The sequence below is a fragment of the Pan troglodytes genome, chromosome 9 (assembly GCF_028858775.2).
Source record: "Pan troglodytes isolate AG18354 chromosome 9, NHGRI_mPanTro3-v2.0_pri, whole genome shotgun sequence".
In the NCBI taxonomy this organism is placed as follows: Eukaryota; Metazoa; Chordata; class Mammalia; order Primates; family Hominidae; genus Pan; species Pan troglodytes.
The window spans coordinates 124,696,313-124,716,290 of NC_072407.2; the positions used below are offsets into that span (position 1 = coordinate 124,696,313).

Consider the following 19,978-nt stretch of genomic DNA (forward strand, 5'->3'; position numbering starts at 1 on the left):
TTGTTGTTATTGTTCTTTGAGACGGAGTCTTGCTCTGTCACCCAGGCTGGAGTGCAGTGGCTCAATCTTGGCTCACTGCAACCTCCGCCTCCCAGGTTCAAGCAATTCTCCTGCCTCAGCCTCCCAAGTAGCTGGGATTACAGGCATGCACCACCGCACCTGGCTAATTTTTTTGTATTTTTAGTAGAGACGGGGTTTCACCAGGTTGGCCAGGCTGGTCTTGAACTCCTGACCTTGTGATCCACCCACCTCGGCCTCCCAAAATGCTGGGATTACAGGTGTGAGCCACTGCGCCCAGCCCCAGAGAAAGGTTTTAAGTGTGAGAGAAGAACCAGGGAGCAGAATGTTTGAGGGTGAAACTGAAGAAGAAGACAGATGTGAGGCCATGGAGGACTCAGCATGCCATGCTAAGGAGTCTAAACATGTTTTTGGAGATGAAGAGTTTAAAAAGTAGGATGGGATGCCTTACTTTGAATCCTGGATGGCAGCAGTGTAAACTGGACATCTCTTTTTGTCATACCATATTCCATACCTAACTATACTGGTCATCTCTTTATACCATGAACCCCAAGACCATCCAGTTGTTTCTCTACCCTGGATTTCGGTCTCCCTGGATAACTGATAACTCTGGAAATAATGACCAGCAGGGTGGGTTTGACTGCGCAGGAGTTTTTGCCATGACGGTATTTCCTTTGGTAGAATCTGACCTATAGTCTGGTTTGGAGGAGTTTCAAATCTTCACGAGAGTGTCAGTTGGCAGGGCCGAGGTGGCAGAGGAGGGTTTCTCTTTAGTGGCATCTCCCCACTCTCCTTGGAAGGTCTTCTCAAGAGTCTCATGATACTAACCCATCCTCCTGGTAGAAAGACCTCAGCTTAGTTATCCAAGTCTGTGACTTCTTTGTGTTTACTCACATATTCTTTACCCCCATCTCTACCAACAACCAAAAATAAAAATAAAAAAATAGCCTGCCATGGTGGCACACACCTGTAGTCCTAGCTACACAGGAGGCTGACACAGGAGGATCACTTGAGGCCAGGAGGTCGAGGCTGCAGTGAGCTGTGATTATACTGATGCACTTCAGCCTGGGTGAGAGTGAGACACCAACTCCAAAAAATAAAACATAAATAAATGTTGCTAACAAATTACTTACCAAGAAGAGTTACAGAAGAGTGACAATGGCTCTGTCTGGTCTGTGTACGTTTTCTCTGACCCACCAAAGCCATTAGCCAGAGTCTCCTATGTAGCTTTGGGCTGAAACCATTTCAGAAGGACTAAAAATTACCCAAATTTAAGTATTTTTAGCTGATTCTAGTGGTTTAGAGAGAAAAGGGGGTGGAAATAGGAGAAAAAACAGCTAGTCTCTGTTGTCATCTGCAACAGAGATCTCTGTCAGATCTGCAACCTGAAATCACTCTTAATTTTCATCTGTTTCTCCCAGATCCTTTTTTTTTTTTTTTGAGACAGGGTCTCACTCTGTCGCCAGGCTGGAGTACAGTGGCATGATCTCTGCTCACTGCAACCTCTGCCTCCCGGGTTAAAGCGATTCTCCTGCCTCAGCCTCCCGAGTAGCTGGGACTACAGGCATGCACCACCACGCCCAGCTAATTTTTGTATTTTTATTAGAGATGGAGTTTCACCATGTTGGCCAGGCTGGTCTCGAACTCCTGACCTCAAGTGATCCGCCCACCTCCACCTCCCAAAGTGTTGGGATTACAGGCGTGAGCCACTGCACCCGGCTGGTTTTCGCCATTACCTTCAATGGCAAAAACCACAGTTACTTTTGCACTGACCTAATAACATCTGTGACCTCATTCTGGAATCACCATGCCCCTGGCTTGCTGTTGTCCTTGGGTAAGACAGGCTTCTGATCCTCTGTTTCTCAGGAAATAATAATAGTTCACTGCATACAATTGAGAGAGCTTTTGAAACTTACTCCCTCCAGAGATATTCAGGTGGGCAGTGATGTTACTACTCTGCCAACTGGGGAGTAAAGGCTTCAGGGATAGCGCTAGTGACTTGATCCAAGGATCTGCGAGGAAGAAGGCAGCCCTGGCCAGCCTCTCCCCAGAGCCTGACTGTGGACACCGGCTCAGGGCTATCACTCTTCTGTTAGGATACTTCCGCTCAGCCAAAACGCACACCCTCCATTGAAGACAACAGACAGTGGGAAATGTTGCTTTCTTCTTCTCCACGCCTGCTGAGAGTTCTCATTGACTCCCCACTTTCTTCCTGATCAAATCTAAACTCCCCTGCCTGGCTCCCAACAATCTGCGTCGTGTGTCCTCTTCAGTAGACTCCTGCCACCGTCACCCATTCCCGGATGGTTTCTACCTCTGCACCTTTCCTTATGTTATCGCCTTACCTGAGGAGCTTTTCTCTCTCCCTGAATCCCATACATTCCTTAAGACCTTACCAGATGGTTGTAGATTATTTTAGCAGAGAAAGAGTCTGGGTCATCTTGTCCCCAGTCTCAAAATATTTCTATTAGCATGGAATTTACAGACATTATTCCAGGAAAATTGCAAAGATTGATTAGATAATAATGCACAGGCATATGTGCAAAGGTTATTTCTGTTAAGTACCTAATATATGCCAAACATTGTGCTGAGCTCTTCAAATACATTATGTGATATTAATCATTATTCTACCCTGTAAGGCCGTTATCACCGCCATTTAAGAGATTGGGAAAGTGAGTTTTAGGATAATTCACTTGTCCACAGTCCCATCGCTAATGAGAGTTTTGTTCCCAAGAATGTGCTCCCTCCTGTGCCCCTGTGCAAAAACTCATTGATCCTGGGGAGCAGAAAGGCATTGTCTAGATGCTAGAGGGACACATAACAGAGGCAAAGAGAAATGTGTCTTATTATGTCACCACCCATGGTCTAATGGCTGGTCTCCCAATTACAAACTGCTGCCTCCCTACAGCAGAGGCCAGAGTTCCAGCCCCTTTTTAGCAAGAACAAAACAAGGCCTCCTATATGGGCTGCTGGGCCTTGCCACACAAAAACATCGTGAAACCTAAACAGCATTTTCCCTGCTAACCACCCCCTAAGGAGGGCTGCCTAACAGCCTCTTTATGGGTTGGAAAGCAGAGTCTTGTTGATAGGAGAGAAAGGCCTCCCCCACAGGTTGGAGGCCTTCAGCTGAAGACTTACTTAAGCCCCCAAATAGCTCAGGAAATTTTTTTTTCCTTTCTCTGATTAGCTTTATAAAAAAAACCCAGAGCCTTTTTCTCCCCATTGGCTGGCCTTGGTGGTAATGTCCCCAGCAGGCTTGCTATCCCATTGATTGTGGGATGTGCAGCTCTCACACTGGACAACAGCTGAAAGCAGAGGCCATTAACCCCACCTAACTGAAAGGGTTCACCACCAGGAGACTGATTCTGAAATTGAGTCTTTGTGATCAATATATCTTTCTCCATTAGTTTCATTTCCTCTGAAGGAAATGGGTAGAGCCATTATGGTTGATATTTACTGACAGGCTTCTCTACTGCCCTCCCTCAGCCTCATGGGGAGAAGGCTAGGGGAGAGGGGGCAAGACTTCGGAGACGAGATTGTTCAACTGAACTGCCCAGGCTCTTTGCAAGCCTATTTTACTGGCCTTGGTGATAAAAAGTAGCTGGACTTCCTTGTATGAAAGTGATAGAATAAATAATCTTATTATGTAGGAAAGAGTGACCAACTCTATCGGGTACAGAAAAGGGTGGCGTAAGTTTGAGTGTCATTGGAAGGAGTTTGGACTCGTGGAAAAACTTTCTGAGTGCAAGGGCCATTAGGCAACCAAGAGACGTTGCTGGATCTCCTATTCTTAATATCCATGAGAAGAGGAAAAATCCTTCAAAAGTCATGGATGGTCTAAAGTACAGTCTTATCTAGCCATAAGGAGAAATGGGCAGGATGGTCCTAAGATCCTTTGCAGCCAAGGAATCACTATCACTTACGGTTGCTTCTGAGGACCTCAAAACACTTTATCGATGTCACATCTTTCTCGATCTCCCTGTGGGCTTGTAATCACCTCCTTTTTGAAAACGAAAAAAACGAAAGCACCAAGTAAGAAATGACTTCGTTTGGGAAAAAGACACGTACCCATGTTCCAGCTCCTGCAAGAACCTGCTAGAGCAGCTGTATGTGGCCAGTCCCTGATTTTGCTTTAGCCTGGAAGGCTTGGCTGAAATACCACTGCTTCCCCTCCTTGGCTTGCGCAGCTCTTAGCTATTCCCCCAAGGCTTCCCAACACTTACTTGACCTCTGTTGATGAAAGGTGGGACTGAATTGCGTGGATCTTATTGGCCACTGGTAGCTGCAAGAGTGACCGTATCAGAAACTGAAGTCTCAACTAACAGACAGTGGTAGATGAGAGGTGCTTTAGTACGTGAATTCAGGGAATTAGGTTGGTTACTCTACCAGCATCTTCCATCCCTGGTCACTGGAGTGCCTGGAATCAGGCTGGCTCTAATTCTGCCCATCCTCACACCCAACTGCTCTGCACATGGAGTAGACTCCATTCCTGGAACCAGCCTAAGCCAACAGAAGAGAAAAAGGAAGCATGCTGATTTTAGTGTGGGGTGGAACTGAACCTTTGCCAAAGAAAAAAGGTAGAATCCAAGAGGAATGGGTATTTAGCAAAAGCCTAGAAGCAAGTCAGTTCTGCTGCATAGAAAAAAAAAATGTAGGGGGAAGCTATCCTTTTTAGATTAACAGGATTTTTTGTTTTATAGTCATAAAAGCCCTTTTTTTTTTCATGTCTAGACTTGCACCCACAGAGACTAGGTTCGGTTTTATTCATTTTTGTCTTTGGAAGATAAGAAGGAAAGCCTCTGCTGATTTAGCCAAGGTAAATGTCAGGGGCACAGGCCCTAAGACAGAGAGGCAGTGAAATTTTCAATATCCTCAACTTCCTCTAATGCCAAGAAGCCCCATTCCAGCCTGGAAGGCACCAAGGGTCTGGAGTAGAGCTCCATGATTATGCCTAAGGAGAGGCTTATTGGCCACTTCTCACTGGGTTTCCAGGAAAGGACGGGCACTTGCGACGCTTCCCACTGAGCCCTGGGCTCAGTGCTTTGACACTGGAGAGTGGGACTCTTGCTTTGACCTGAGACTCAAGGATTCCAGCTCATCCAAGTGACTTAGAGGGTGAAGGGGAACAAAGAGTTGGCCTGGCTGCTTGCTCACACCCCTCCATGACAGGACACAGCGGGTACATTAGAAGAGGAGTGGCAACTTTTTCATGAGGTTGAGTTCCACCTCAGTGGAGGAAGAAGTTTAGAGACTAGAAGTGGTTGATAATTAATTAACCACTCTGGCAACCACCGCCTGATGGATCTCTGGCTCTCAGCCCATTGGGTTACTGGATGCTTTGTGCCTAGCCCTTATCTCCATATAAGTCTTTTGGAAGCCTCATGCCTGGGAGCTCACGTATGTTTTAAGTCCTGGACCTGGTGCCCAGGCTGCTCCTGGGCTATGATTGTGGCTTTAGTGTCTTCACCCTCCCTTTACACAGCTTCATGTAACATAGTCTCACTCCTATGCCGTTGTCTGTGGCCACTCTACACATCATTTCCTGCTCAGCTTAAAATTGTAACAGGTTAGGCCTTACCTGAGGTATGCAGTCTCCTGTATGAATCACCCAGCGTGGCTGGTGCACTGCAGAAAAGTGATGGCCTTTCACTAGGCTGTGAAAGCTGCCTGTCCTAAGGGAAGAAGCGAAAGGAGAGGGGCAGGATAGCAGCTGTGGTTACCCAGGGTCCTTCTCAGTGGAATGAGTTGAGGGAGAAGCATCTCCAAGTGAAATGGAGGCCTCCATGAGTCAAGAGCTATCATGAACTGCCTATCTTATTCTGCCAGGAATATAGACATAGTTGCCAATTAGGAGAAACAGCACAAGTGATATAAAATAGGATATAGTGGCCGGGGGCCGTGGCTCACGCCTGTAATCCCAGCACTTTGGGAGGCTGAGGTGGGCGGATCACGAGGTCAGGAGATCGAGACCATCCTGGCTAACAGGTGAAACCCCGTCTCTACTAACTACACAAAAAATTAGCCAGGCGAGGTAGCGGGCGCCTGTAGTCCCAGCTACTCCAGAGGCTGAGGCAGGAGAATGGCGTGAACCCGGGAGGCGGAGCTTGCAGTGAGCTGAGATCGCGCCACTGCACTCCAGCCTGGGCGACGGAGCGAGCGAGACTCCGTCTCAAAAAATAATAATAATAAATAAATACCAAAAAATATAAAATTAGCCGGACGTGGTGGCAGGTGCCTGTAGTCCCAGCTACTCAGGAGGCTGAGGCAGGAGAATGGTGTCAACCCGGGAGGCGGGGCTGGCAGTGAGCCAAGATCGTGCCACTGAACTCCAGCCTGGGTGACAGAGCAAGACTCCGTCTCAAAAATAAATACATAAAAATAAATAAATACGTAAATAAAATAAAATAGGATATAGTAACAAACATCTTTGCTTGGCTCTGGCATGCATTTGCATGGGCATATTTTGCCTACCTCTGGACTCAGTTGTGCTTCTACTCTCCCACCACCCACCCATGTCTCCAGCCCCTTCCCCCGAGTAGTCCTGCTGACAGGAGTCTGGGGGAGACTCAGCTGTGGGTGTAGAAGAGCCCAGACTTCTATTAATAGTAATCTCTAGGCCGGGCGCAGTGGCTCACGCCTGTAATCCCAGCACTTTGGGAAGCCGAGGTGGGCGGATCACGAGGTCACGAGATCGAGACCAGCCTGACCAACATGGTGAAACCGCGTCTCTACTAAAAATACAAAAATTAGCTGGGCATAGTGGCGCATGCCTGTAATCCCAGCTACTCGGGAGGCTGAGGCAGGAGAATTGCTTGAACCCGGGAAGCGGAGGTCGCAGTGAGTGAGAATGCATCCAGCCTGGTGACAGAGCAAGACTCCGTCTCAAAAAAAAAAAAAAAGTAATCTCTGATAGTAAAGGTTTCTTTTTGTTTTGTTTTGTTTTGTTTTGTTTTTGAGATGGAGTCTCTCTCTCTGTCACCCAGACTGGAGTGCAATGGCACGATTTCAGCTCACTGCAACCTCTACCTCTCTGGTTCAAGCAAGTCCCCTCCCTCAGCCTCCCAAGTAGCTGGGACTACAGGCATGTGCCACCATGCGTGGCCAATTTTTGTATTTTTTTAGTAGAGACGAGGTTTCACCATGTTGGCCAGGATGGTCTCGATCTCTTGACCTCGTGATCCACCTGCCCCAGCCTCCCAAAGTGCTGGGATTACAGGCGTGAGCCACCACGCCCGGCCCCTTATGCTCTTTTTGTATTTCAAGGGAATGCTATCGGTTAACTAAGGGACAAAACTTTACCACAGAGAGGCAAGCTCGCTTTTCCCAAGCCACACAGCACAGAGGACTAAGAAGGAGATTTTCAAAGCTCTGACTGTGCAGTCAGGTCTCATTGGGCAGCATTCACAGAGGAAGAGAAGCAGCCAGATGGGACAGGTACTGTAGAGACAGGCAGGGTGGGCAAGAATGTTGCTCTGGAGTCAGAAGCAGCTGAGTTAGTTACAAACCTGGGGACCTTCACATAGTGCACTCCTCAAGAGCAAGGCCAATGTCTTAATGATGTCTCTGCGTTTATTTGGACCTTAAACATGGACCTCAGGTGCTGAATAAATGACTCTTGACTTGTAGCGGTTGACTTGCACGACTGTCGTGTGGCCTGAAACCTCAGTTTCCTCATCTGTAATAGGATAAAAATGACTGCTAGCCTGGGATCCCTCCTGAGTAGTTTGCTATCTGGGATGATTTTCGTGCATCTTTCTTGGGAGAGATTTTTCCCTCCACAAATCTCAAGCTGCCTTCAGTCCTGTTGCCACATTGCTTAACTGAGAAAGTACAGGGAACAGAGAAGTAGATATCTCAGACCTGATTGGCTCCATTTGGTGACTAGATACAGACAGTGTCCTTCCCACCACCATGGCCAATGACTCTCCTGTCAAGAGGGCGCTCTGTGGAGAAGCAGAAATGCTGTGTCCTTGAGGGCTGTCTGGATGGCATGAGGTTTCAAATACCGTATTGCAGTCAGGAGTTTTGGGTACTGAATCATGTATTTACTCATATATATATATGAGTATATTAAAAAAGAAAAAGATATATATATGTGTGTGTGTGTGTGTGTGTGTGTGTGTGTATATATATATATTTGAGACTGAGCCTCACTCTATCGCCCATGCTGGAGTGCAGTGGCACAATCTCGGCTCGCTGCAACTTCTGCCTCCCTGGTTCAAGTGATTCTCATGCCTCAGCCTCCCAAGTAGCTGGGATTATAGGCAGCCACCACCAGGCCCAGCTAATTTTTGTATTTTTGGTAGAGACAGGGTTTCACCATGTTGACCAGGCTGGTCTCAAACTCCCGATCTCAGTGATCCACCTACGTTGGCCTCCCAAAGTGCTGGGATTACGGGTGTGAGCCACCGTGCCCAGCCTATTTACTCATATATTTACAAAACAAAATTAAACATCTGACCCTCTCAAGATTGACAACTACTCAGTACACTGATTTATGGACTTTTAATCACAACGTCTAAAACCAACCCCTGTTACGGGACAACCAGAGATGACTTGACTGCTGGCTGTTCAGGGCAGAGCCACCAGGTGCATGGAGGTTTCTAACAATACCAGCTTCATAAGTTTGTCATGAGGTAGCTTAGTCCATTTTAATTACTATAAAGGAATACCTGAGGCTGGGTAATCTATAAAGAAAAGAGGTTTATTTGGCTCTCAGTTCTGCAGACTATACGGGAGGCATGACTCCAGCATCTGCTTCTGTCAAGAACCTCAGGAAGCTTCCACTCATGACAGAAGGCAAAGGGAGGAGACATATGGAGAGAAGAAGGAAGAGAGAGAGGGGAGAAGCTGCCAGGCTCTTTTCAACAACCAGCTCCTGTGAAAACGAAGAGTGAGAACTTACTCCCAGAAGACTGGCTCCAAGCCATTCATGAGGAATCCACTTCCATGATCCAAACGCCTCCCACCAGGCCCCACCTCCAACACTGGGGATCAAATTTCAACATGAGACTTGGTGGGGTCAAGCAATGCCATGCCATAAAGGTTTAAAGTCTGAAGTGCCTGGTACATAAAGACCTTCAATTATGATAGACTCCCTTATCCTCATTTTTCTTCTACTAGAGAAACAAATAGATGGAGAGTCACCTGTGTACCCTCTGTTCTCAAGATGGCCGCCAGCCCCAGGCACTCTGTTGAGCAGCCTCAGAGCATCCTGTGAGGATGTTCATGACTGATTCAGCAGTTCCTAGAGCACAACAAAAGGCTGTGGTATTTCTACCTAAAACTACTTTATGAAAAAGTGTTGTTTTCCAAGTATACCCCAAAAGAATACCTCCATCTTCCTTTGTGGCAACAATGACCACTGTGTGGCTGGACTCTTCAACCAGGGAAAAGAGGAGTTGGGTTCTACCTCAGTTTACCCATCCCCCAGTTCATTGCCGACTTTTAAACTGATTTTGAGGGAGAAGAATGAGGCATCTGATTAATTAGTTCATCTTTTAATTGAATTCAAACTGTTAGGTGTGGAAAATTTAACAAGTGGTATCCAGGAGGTTGAGAACATTTTTTAAAATATTGTAGTTCGTATTGAATGTTTCCAAATGTAAGATCATCTTAGCTACATGAAGGAAAGATATAATTTAATATTGGTTGCATAGGGAATTTCATCCACTTGAAGGATTACATACTTGACCCTGTGCCTTCCCATTTCCTAGGTGAACAAGTCCTTGGTCACAGAGAACCAATGCTTGGAGCAGGTGCAGTGCCTGCCGCCACGCGTGTGAGTCCACCAGCAATGCAAAGTCAAGGACAATACAGCTCCAAGTAACTGGAAAGCTCAACCAATTAGTTTTCTACTTAATTGAATCAAAGTCTTACTATTTTGAGGGAATATGTTTTTCATTCCGTTAGCCTGCATCTTGTCTCTTGCTTTTTACTGCAGGTGTCAGATATTTGAGTTTTATCAAGTGGCACTAAAATAGGGGAACTCTCTTCTGAAGGCATATGCTGAGCACCCCCAGAGAACCTGCTGGTCTGGGATAACCTATACCTCTGAGTCGGGGATGTCTTAAGTGTTTTTTTTTTTTTTTTTGACCATAGCATTGAGTGATTTGGGAGCAGAAGGTATTCCTTAGACAGGAAATAGGAGCTCAATAGATGGCCCAAAAGAAGTGTCTGGATTACAAACGCAAAAAGGCAAGAAAGTGCAGTCAAGCCAACAAAGAAAATGGCAGCTAACAACAAGACTGGTTGTGTCTCTTTAATGATACCTGGTCCCACTATTCGCCTGGAACAATACTAAGCTCACTGTCACTGTCACCCCCAGCCCCAACTTGTTTCTACTCCTGCATTTTCATTCAGAGGGTGTTTACACCACCCACATAAATATTCAAGCTGCAGTGCCAGATCAGTCTCAGCTTTATTCAGTCAACCATCGAAACATCATTGCCAATATCCTCATTGTCACTGCTTCAGTTCAACCTCTCAATGTGTTCTTCCCATCTATTGTCAAGGCCTTCTAGCCTCCCAGCATCCAGCTTATCTCTCTGAAATGTATCCTTCAATGCAAGCAAATCTGATCATGCCTCTCTCTAGCTTAATTTGAGATCAGGTCCAAGCTCTAAAGTGGCACATAAGGCCTTTGTGAGTGATCTCCTGCTTACGTTTTCAGGTATCTGCAAAGGCCTTTATCTTTACCCTCATCCAGCTTTACAGTTTTGGCCCTAGCATTACCAAGCTTGGATTTTCCTGCACATGCAGTGCTGTCTCTTGCTTTCATCTGTTTGCTGGTGCCATTCTCTCTACTTCAAATGTCCTTCTGCTTTCCTTTCTTTCTCTAGTCAGCTCTTACTTTGCTTTTTTTTTTTTTTCTGAGATGGAGTTTTGCTCTTGTCACCCAGGGTGGAGTGCAATGGCACGACCTCGGCTCACTGCATCCTCCGCCTCCCGGGTTCAAGTGATTCTCCTGCCTCAGCCTCCCAAGTAGCTGGGATTACAGGCACCCACCACCACGCCACCACGCCCGGCTAATTTTTGTATTTTTAGTAGACACAGGGTTTCACCACGTTGGTCAGGCTGGTCTCGAACTCCTCTCCTCAGGTGATCCACCCGCCTTGGCCTCCCAAAGTGCTGGGATTACAGGCGTGAGCCACCGTGTCCAGCCTCTTACTTAGCTTTTAAGGTCCAGATCAAGCATCATTTCTTTTAGGAAAGAGTCCTAAACTTTCTCAGCCCACAACCCCTTAGTGTCCAATAATTTTTACGTAGAGCCTGTGGGCCAACAAAAATACCAACAGTTCTGTTTATTTAGTAGTTAGATCTAAACACCTTAATAAGTATTTATGTCCTGGCAACTTAAGAGCTGTGTCAAAACACACACACACACACACACACACACACTAAAAGAATAATCACCTTTTTATTCTTAAATAACCACAGCTACTTACTAATGGGATGTGTGTGTCTGTGGAGCACTGCACAACTGCCCCAGCCTTAGGATCACTTGGGGCACTGCCACTCTCGTTGCCTGTTCCACACTGATTTTCACTGGGTACTTGGTTTTTATTACAACAGTTGCTAAAACTGCAGCTTCACTAAGATAGGACCTCAAGAATGCAGCCCAGTCTGATATTGTGAACTCTAACTACCTCAAGCTAGAAGCTTATGTGGTGTTCAACAGATGATGAGTATTGCTGTGTTTCTCTTATAACATTTAAAATATCCAGTGGCACCTCTTTGAGTCTGCTGTGGCGTTCTGACCTGGAGTAGCTTGGTGTACAATTTGAGAACCTCAGGCTTGGGAACTCCCCACTACGGAGCTGGGCCCACCGTGAGCTCTCTTAACACCCTGCACATCTCCGTCATGGCCCTCGGCATATTGCATTGTAAGAAGCTGCTTTTGTATCTGACTCTCTGAGGCTGTGAGCTCTCTAAGGGTAGGGACCATACCTTCCTCCTCTTTGTACATCCCGTGATAATTCAGGGGTTTTGTTTTTGGTTTTCATTTGGTTTCCTGATAAGGGTTCCTTAGGAGGAGAAGAAAAAAGAGAGTAGAAGGAAAAGAAAGAAGGGAGAGGAGGGAGGGAAAGAAGGAAGGAAGAAAGAGAGAGAGGGAAGGAGGAAGAGGAGGGAGGGAAGGCAGAAAGAAGGAAAGCTGCTTTGTCTCAGGCAGACTAACAGGAAAGCGATTTTTCCTTGCAAACCTCCTTCAAGGTCATGAGAGAGATCTATGTGACCCTGGGGCCAGACCAACCTTGAATTCAAAAATCCTCCAAGCTGAGGGCAGAAAGTAGGAAGAATCCCGCCGGAGCACTGCAAGGCCATTGGCAAGCACTGCAAGGCCATTGGCGGGCACTGCTGTTCCCTCCCCTGTGGGAAGGACCACTGCTCATCCTGGTTTTTTTAAATTAGCCATTGTGTTTCTTTTCTTTGTGCTGTTCTTCTCCATCCTTAGTAGGCAGGAGAGTTTTTACACTATTTCTTTTTCATGTTCTGCTATAAATGAGCCCTACACATAATCAGGAAGGTTAGGGCTAGGATCGGAAGTCAAATTTAGGTTCACACATGACAAAACTTCAACAATTCACATTTCACCAGTTCAAAACAAGAAGGTTCCATTTAAATCACTGATTGCTGTAATTTGTTGCTGTCATCCAATGGGTGCATTTTAGTTTAAAGGGATATGCCTCCTTTATCTTCTCGAGGTCTCAGACAGTGTCTGAGTAAACTCTCTGCCAAGTCCTGAGTCACCCTGAGGATAGCAGATGCGCAGACTCAGTCTGGGGTTTAGGGTCCACTCCGCATACTCCCACTTGCCCTTGGCTGGCCCCATGGGTGGACCATGGAGGTGGGTGCTCTATGGCAACAGTCATTCCTCAGCAGAGTGGAGAGGGAGACACATGTTCTGCCGGGCCCATGTTCAGTCTGTTCTGTGGGCAGAGTTGTAGGAACACACTTAGCCCAAATTGATGCCAGCCTGGCAGTGGGTGAAGGGCCAGCAAGGTTTGTCTATGGCTCATGACCTTAGGGAAAATGAGATTTTACTCCTCGTGCAGCCTCCTGCCTGGAGAATTGCACACCCCTGTTTCAGATAGGTAACAGCTTTCTTGAAGCTTTCAAAAATAAAAATAAAAACTTTAAAGTACATGGCTGTCAGAAAGTCCCTCCTGGTAGCTAACTTGAGCCCTTTGTGCTTATTTTATCTTGGCCAAGCCTCCCCGGAGCATGTGTATCAGATACGATAACCTTCCACCAAACCAGGGACCTCTCAGATCTCAGCTTTTCAGAACAAAGAATTTGGATTTCCTTAGCCTTTCACCATCATCTCATCACCCAAACCTTTCATTATCTTTTTCAATTTTTTCTTTGAACTCTTTCCAAAACTTGTCTTTTGAGTTACAGAGACCATCACTTAATTAGATCTTTCATTTCCAGAGGATACTTCTAGTGCCTAGGAAGAAATAAATTAAATTTCAGTCGGATATATTTCATTGGGGGAAGGGTGTAGAAAAAAAGAAATTGAATTCCTTATATAAATAGCACATTGTCTGGTGCCACAAATGCGTTTTCCTTTTCCCAGTTGTTTTTGGAACAATGGGTCCTTTTTTGGTGACTTTAATTCCTCAGAGATTCTAACCTCTAAAAGGTCATGATTTGTGTTGTTTTGTGCATACATGGCTTCTGTACTGAAAAAAAAAAAAGCGAGATGTGTGGCCTCTGATTGTCTAGTAAGTCGTGAGGAAACAGACAAGGCTGCAACCCAGCAGCAGTTGAGCACCTTGTCAAAGTGTGGGAATGAGCGTGTGTGGGTCTCTGTGCCTCCAGCCTTTTCTGCACCAGCTGTTCCAAGCGGAGCAGAGGGGTCTGTCTTGCTTCTCCGTAACTTCATCAACCTGTAAGTAGGCTTGCCTTTTACAATGCTGTTCTCATTAGCTGTGCAGACTTCCTTATCCTGATCATTTGGTAGCTGTGCGCAGACTTTCATAGGGGAAGCGGATAGTCTTTAACTTGTCTTTCTGTGGAGCAGAACAACAGAGGCTGGCCTTTGCTCAGCCATCACCCCAGCCAGGCTGCTTTAAGCGCATTTCATCACTTCTTTCCACCTGAGTTTTTCTTTGTGTCAAATGAAGAAGTTGGGTTCACAGATGACCTCTGAGGTCCCTTCCAATCCAACCCTGCAATTCTCACAGCATCGGTCATTCTAATTGCTCCATAGAAGGGTAGGACAAGGAAGGAGGGGGTGAGTTTAGCAGCCAGTTGGGGAAAGGATGCTTGCAGAGTGTCAGTGTAACTCGGTTTCCCACTCATCTCTTCTCTCGCCCAAGGATCCTGAATCAACGTAGTGTGAAGGGACAAGAGTGAGCACCTATTGATCACCTATGATATGTCAGACACTGTCCAAGGCTCCTTCTCTACACTGGCTCATTTAATCTTTACATCTCACTATAGAATAGATGTACCAGGTGTTTTCCACATCAACGACAACCACGCGCCCCATCCACCCCACCCAGATGTGTCTACACCCTCAGATTTCACTTGAAATGTTCCATCCTTAGTGCAGCCTTCCCCAGCCCCTCAGACCAGGTTAGATCTCCCTGTCCTATGTTCTTATGTCCCCTATGCTTTCCCTCCATGGCACTTGACATCAATGTAATTAAATCATTATCTGTATAATTAATATTTACATACCTACTAGACAGAAAACTCCTTTAGGGCAGGGATCACATAAGTCTTGTTCATTACTGTATTCCTAGAGCCTAGCACAGTGCTGACAAAATAGTTGAGATTCAGTAGATGTTTGCTGAATAAATGTAAGCATGAATGCATGAATGAATGAAAGGATGGATGAATAGCAAGGCTAGATACAAATCCAGAACTATCTGGCTCTTGGAGACCTGTGTATAATTTAAGAAGAGCTCCACTTGTAAGTTTGTACACAGGGCTTCACTGCTGTAACCAGCCTATGGATACTTAGCTACAGTTAGTCATGCTTTGAGTTGTTTCTCCAGAAGCGAGAATGATAGCTGCACTGCTCTGGCCATTCCCTTTAATCCACTGATACTCATCCTCAAAGATGTCTGTAAAATACTTGGAGATGATGGATCCAGCCTGGTGGTGGTTGGAAGTGGGTAGAGGGAGGCAATGAATTGATCCAAACCATTTGTCCTTGTGAGCTTTTAGCCCTATGTCTTAATAATAATTAGTACCAGCCTGGGCAACATAATGATACCCTGTCTCTACAAAAATAAAAAATTAGCCAAATATGGTGGCGTGCACCTGTAGTCCCAGCTACTTGGGAGGCTTAGGCGGGAGGATTGCTTGAGTGCAGGAGGTCGAGGCTGCAGTGAGCCACGATCATCATAACACTGCACTCCAGCCTGGGTGACAGAGTAAGACTCTGTCTCAAAAAAAAAAGAAAAAAGAAAAAAGAAAACCATCAGCACCACTTCTAATACTTTCTGCCAAAGGGGCTGAAAACAAGAATCTGCTCTGTCAGGGATCTGGGTCACTAAGAATGAGTGGGTGAAGAGGAAGGAGGAAAAACCAAGACATGACAACCTTTAGAGAAGCAAAAATAAAACTCTAATGTGGAAACTGCTGAAAATAGACTGCCTGGGCTGTCAGACTGCCTGCAAATCTGATGCTAATCACATGGAAATTAATTACAAGTCCTAACTTCCATATGTCTCGATATGACCCTTGGGGGAAAACCTGCTGCAGGTGTCTACTCCCCACCACAGAGGATTGAGTGGAACACAGGCTTTGATGTCGCCTCCTTCACACTCAGCTCTTGCCACTGCAGGGAGAGGAGGCTAAAAATATTAACAATAGAAATTTGATTTCTTCTTTCAGACAAAAAGCCTTGGCATCCACGGGAGGAAGAAGTGTTCAGGCAGCATGTGACTGGTTGGTATGAGATAAATAAATTGAGAAAATAGCATATAATTAACTCAAAGTGCATGTGGATGAGTGGGGAGGTGCAGACTTTCTCTAATGGACCCTTCCAGAAGAGACAGGAGCCAAAAGACTGTGGCAAGTGCGTTTATCAAGTCAATTGCCTCCTCTGCCCTGGCCCCAGGGTATGTTTCTCCTTGGAGCTGTTTAAAGAAAATTCTAAGTAATTCCCAGATAGAGCCTCTCTCATAAGATCTGTCCCTGCTCCAGTCACTTAAAGATTCATTTTAGGGGTATGGATATTGAGCAAATCAATTTAGAAAAGTACCCTCCTTATCTTCCAGGATATCCCTACCCAGGGTGGGTCCTACAAGGTTACCTCTCTGGGAGCTTCCCTTGTCTTTGGAGGGACATGGGTTTAATTACAGGCTGACCTGAGGGACAGGCTGGGTTGGTCCTAGTGGATTGGGAAAGGATTTGGAGTTGATCCAAGAATGCTTCCTGGAGAGCGGTTTTAGGACTTTTTTAGGGAGTTGTAGGATGAGGAGGCAAAATGACAAGAAGGAAGACAGAAGTTGCTGCATCTGAGAGTTGGTTATGAAGTGTGAGTTTCCAGAAGTAGATTTTTAAATCATGAATGAAACCCCTTCCCCGCGCTGTGCCGGGGATTTGGAGCACATGGAGGGTGGATCTGTCTCTCAGTTCTTTTTTCCCCTCCCATTATTCTCAAGCGACACCTCGTTGGCTTACTTCTGTCTTACAGGTTATTCTCCCATGTCGGTGACCCCTTCCTGGATGACCCCCTGCCCCGGGAGTACGTCCTCTACCTCCGTCCCACCGGCCCCTTAGCACAGAAGCTTTCCGACTTTTGGCAGCAGTCGAAGCAGATCTGCGGGAAGAACAAGGCACACAACATCTTCCCCCACATCACACTCTGCCAGTTCTTTATGGTGAGCGGCAGCGCCCCCACCCCTGGGAAGCCTGGCTCCTAGGATCCCAGCCAGCCCTTTGGGACCTGGAGCAAAGGGAGGCCTCGCAGGAAGATAGCAGGAATAGTCACAGGCTCCTACAGCTGGAGGAACCTTCAAGGGATCAGTGAGGTCCACAATGGGCCCCTCACCCCAACGCTTCCTAGTTTTATCTGCTGAGGCCCAGGAGCACCCCAGGATGGGGGCAGCACCAGATTGTAACCCTCTGTGAGAGACACACTGGTCTGGCTGCTGGAATAGAATCACTGATCTAGCTTCACACCTGTTTGCTGTCCACCCTCTCCACTCTTACGACAAGCAAAGAGGAGGAACTAAGAGCAGGGAACAAAAAAGGCGGTTTATAGACAGGGAAAGCCATTTCCTGTCCACAAGTTTTTTTTTCCCCGCTATATATTTCTAGAGAATGCAAAGATATTTACTTGCCATTGTTACCTAGTGTATAATCCTAGCTGTCAGAAAGCTTATCTACTAACCAATTTTTGTTGTTGTTGTTGTTGTTGTTTTGAGACAGAGTCTCACTCTGTCACACAGGCTGGAGTGCAGCAGCATGATCTCGGCTCACTGCAACCTCCACCTCTCGAATTCAAGTGATTCTCCTGCCTCAGCCTCCCAAGTGGCTGTGATTACAGGCATATGCCACCATGCCCGGCTAATTTTTGTATTTTTAGTAGAGATGGGGTTTCACCATGTTGGCCAGGCTGGTCTTGAACTCTTCACCTCAAGTGATCCACCCACCTCAGCCTCCCAAAGTGCTGGGATTATAGGCATGAGCCACCATGCCCGGCCTCTACTGACCAAATATAATCCCCCTCACTATCACACATGTAAATACATTTTGTCTACTTTAGCTCTCTGTGGTAATAGAGAAGAGTTGATTTATCTCCATATATTCAAGACCAAACAAAGTGGTAGCATTTTAAAACATTTTTATAAAAAATATTTTGCTTTTTTCCCCAGATATATTCTCTCTCTTTTTCTCTCTCTCAGGTAATAATATGTTCCTAACACCTTCTCTTTTACCATTCACTCTGAAAATTAAAGTGACTGTCATTTCCTCTTAGTCATCCCAGGATCTTTCTCAAAACCCTTCAGAGTTTGAGAGACGTTCATTCTTTTTTCCAATGCCCTCAGGAAGGTAGGAGGATGATGTCACAGCTCTCTGGGACTCATTCTTCCCAACTATCATGAGGGTGGATGTAGAGTCAACTTCTGATCATCTAAGAGGAAAAGAAAAGTACAGATGATACAAAATAGTAGAAAACACGCAGCTTCTCCTGGGATGCTGCACTCTCTCCTGTCACATTCCTTCATTTTTTTTTTTTTCACAAGCAAGGAGAACTTTGATTTTTTTTTTCTTTTTCTTTTTCTTTTTATTGATATATAGTCTCTCTCTGTCACTCAGGCTGGAGTGCAGTGGCGTGATCTTGGCTCACGGCAACCTCTGCTTCCCGGGTTCAAGTGATTCTCCTGCCTCAGCCTCCCAAGTAGCTGGGATTATAGGCGTCCGCCACCATGTCTGGCTAATTTTTGTATTTTTAGTAGAGATGGGGTTTCACTATGTTGGTCAGGCTGGTCTCAAACTCCAGTCCTCAAGTGATCTGCCCGCCTCGGCCTCCCAAAGTGCTGGGATTACAGGCATGAGCCACTGCGCCCAGCCTGATTTTTTTCTAATTGATAAAAATTATATACATTTATGGCATATAACATGATGGTTGAATATATGTATGCATTGTGGAGTGCCTAAATCAAGCTAATTGTACATGCATTACCTCGCATGCTTATCATGCATTTGTGGTGAGAACACTTAAACTCTACTCTCTTAGTAATTTTCAAGCATACAATACGTTATGATGAACTATAGTCACTGTGCTGTACAATAGGTCTCTTGAACTTATTTCTCCTAAGTGAAGTTTTACGTCCTTTGACCAATATCTCCCCAATCGCGCTCCCCTTTCTTGCTTTCGGCTCAACCAGTCCTGCAGCATTTTGGCTGGGTTCACGGGGGCCACTTCACAGCAAGGAAAGGAGGGAAGAGGTCATGTGTTCCCCACATTAATCCACCAGTTGGGTAATCTGTGTCTGAATAATTGGAAGTCTGCAGTTCCTCTCTCCCCACAGACAGGGGTGGTGGTTAAGTAATTGCATTATCAGCCTCCTCCAGTCTCTGGGGAGAGGATGCCAATGTTAAGTAGCAGCAGACTTCCATCTCCCCTTGTCTCTGAGTGAAGACTGCCTGTTTTCCCTGCCAGTGCGAGGACAGCAAGGTGGATGCCCTGGGGGAAGCCCTGCAGACCACGGTCAGTCGCTGGAAATGTAAGTTCTCGGCCCCGCTGCCCCTGGAGCTCTATACGTCGTCCAACTTCATCGGCCTCTTCGTAAAGGAAGACAGTGCGGAGGTCCTCAAGAAGTTTGCTGCTGACTTTGCTGCAGAGGCTGCATCCAAAACCGGTGAGCGAACAGCTGCCAGGCCAGCCCTGGGCCCTGTCAATCAAAGAGTTGGAAAGGAAAAAGGATAGGAAATAGTGGTAGAGGAGCAGGATGGGGTCAGGAGGTGGAGGACCCTGCAGGAATGGACGTGTGACAAAAAAACAGCCTTTTCCTGCAGCGCCCCACGTCTTGCTCCCTTGTAAAAACGTTCAACTCCTCTTCTGCTGACCTGGAGAGACCGTCTAAGGCTTATTCCCTAACACCCAAGTTGAAGTTTCACAAATGACTTCCATACTGAACTAGAAATGTATTTCTTTGTAGCACCACCATCTCCTCCTAATTCAGAATTAAAGAAACATCCTTTCTCCCTCCCAAGCTCCCGCCCATGTAGGTGTTTATCTGGGTCTCATTGTTCACTCCATGACAATCCAGATCTTTTCTCAGTGGGTAGCAGAGGATAGAGAGAAGAGTGGAAGCACTTCGTATTATATCACAATAAAATCCACTGAGCCAATACCCTTCAACTTGCTGAAAACCATTAGACAGGACCCCAAGCCCCAAGAGTCTGTCTAAAAATGTAACCCCTTCCAAATGTCTCCTGCTCGTCTCATGGGAGCTCTTAGTTCAGGACACCTGAGATTTCCTGTCAA

The 19,978-nt window shown here is 46.1% G+C and overlaps 1 protein-coding gene across 8 annotated transcripts in view; it reads left to right on the forward strand.

Annotated features, from left to right (window-relative positions):
- Nucleotides 1–19,978, forward strand: part of UBASH3B (ubiquitin associated and SH3 domain containing B) — a 158,339-nt gene that overhangs the window by 104,278 nt on the left and 34,083 nt on the right. For 4 of the 8 annotated variants that reach the window (XR_010147697.1, XM_508828.8, XM_054662789.2 and 1 more), the window contains exons 2-4: nt 15,871–15,924; nt 16,676–16,862; nt 19,151–19,349. Coding sequence is in view for 7 of the 8 variants with exons in the window: in XM_508828.8 (XP_508828.2) it covers nt 15,871–15,924; nt 16,676–16,862; nt 19,151–19,349 (440 nt within the window). In the remaining variant the exon portion in view is untranslated. The other 4 variants (XM_009424390.5, XM_009424392.5, XM_016922173.4 and 1 more) reach the window with 4 other exon arrangements.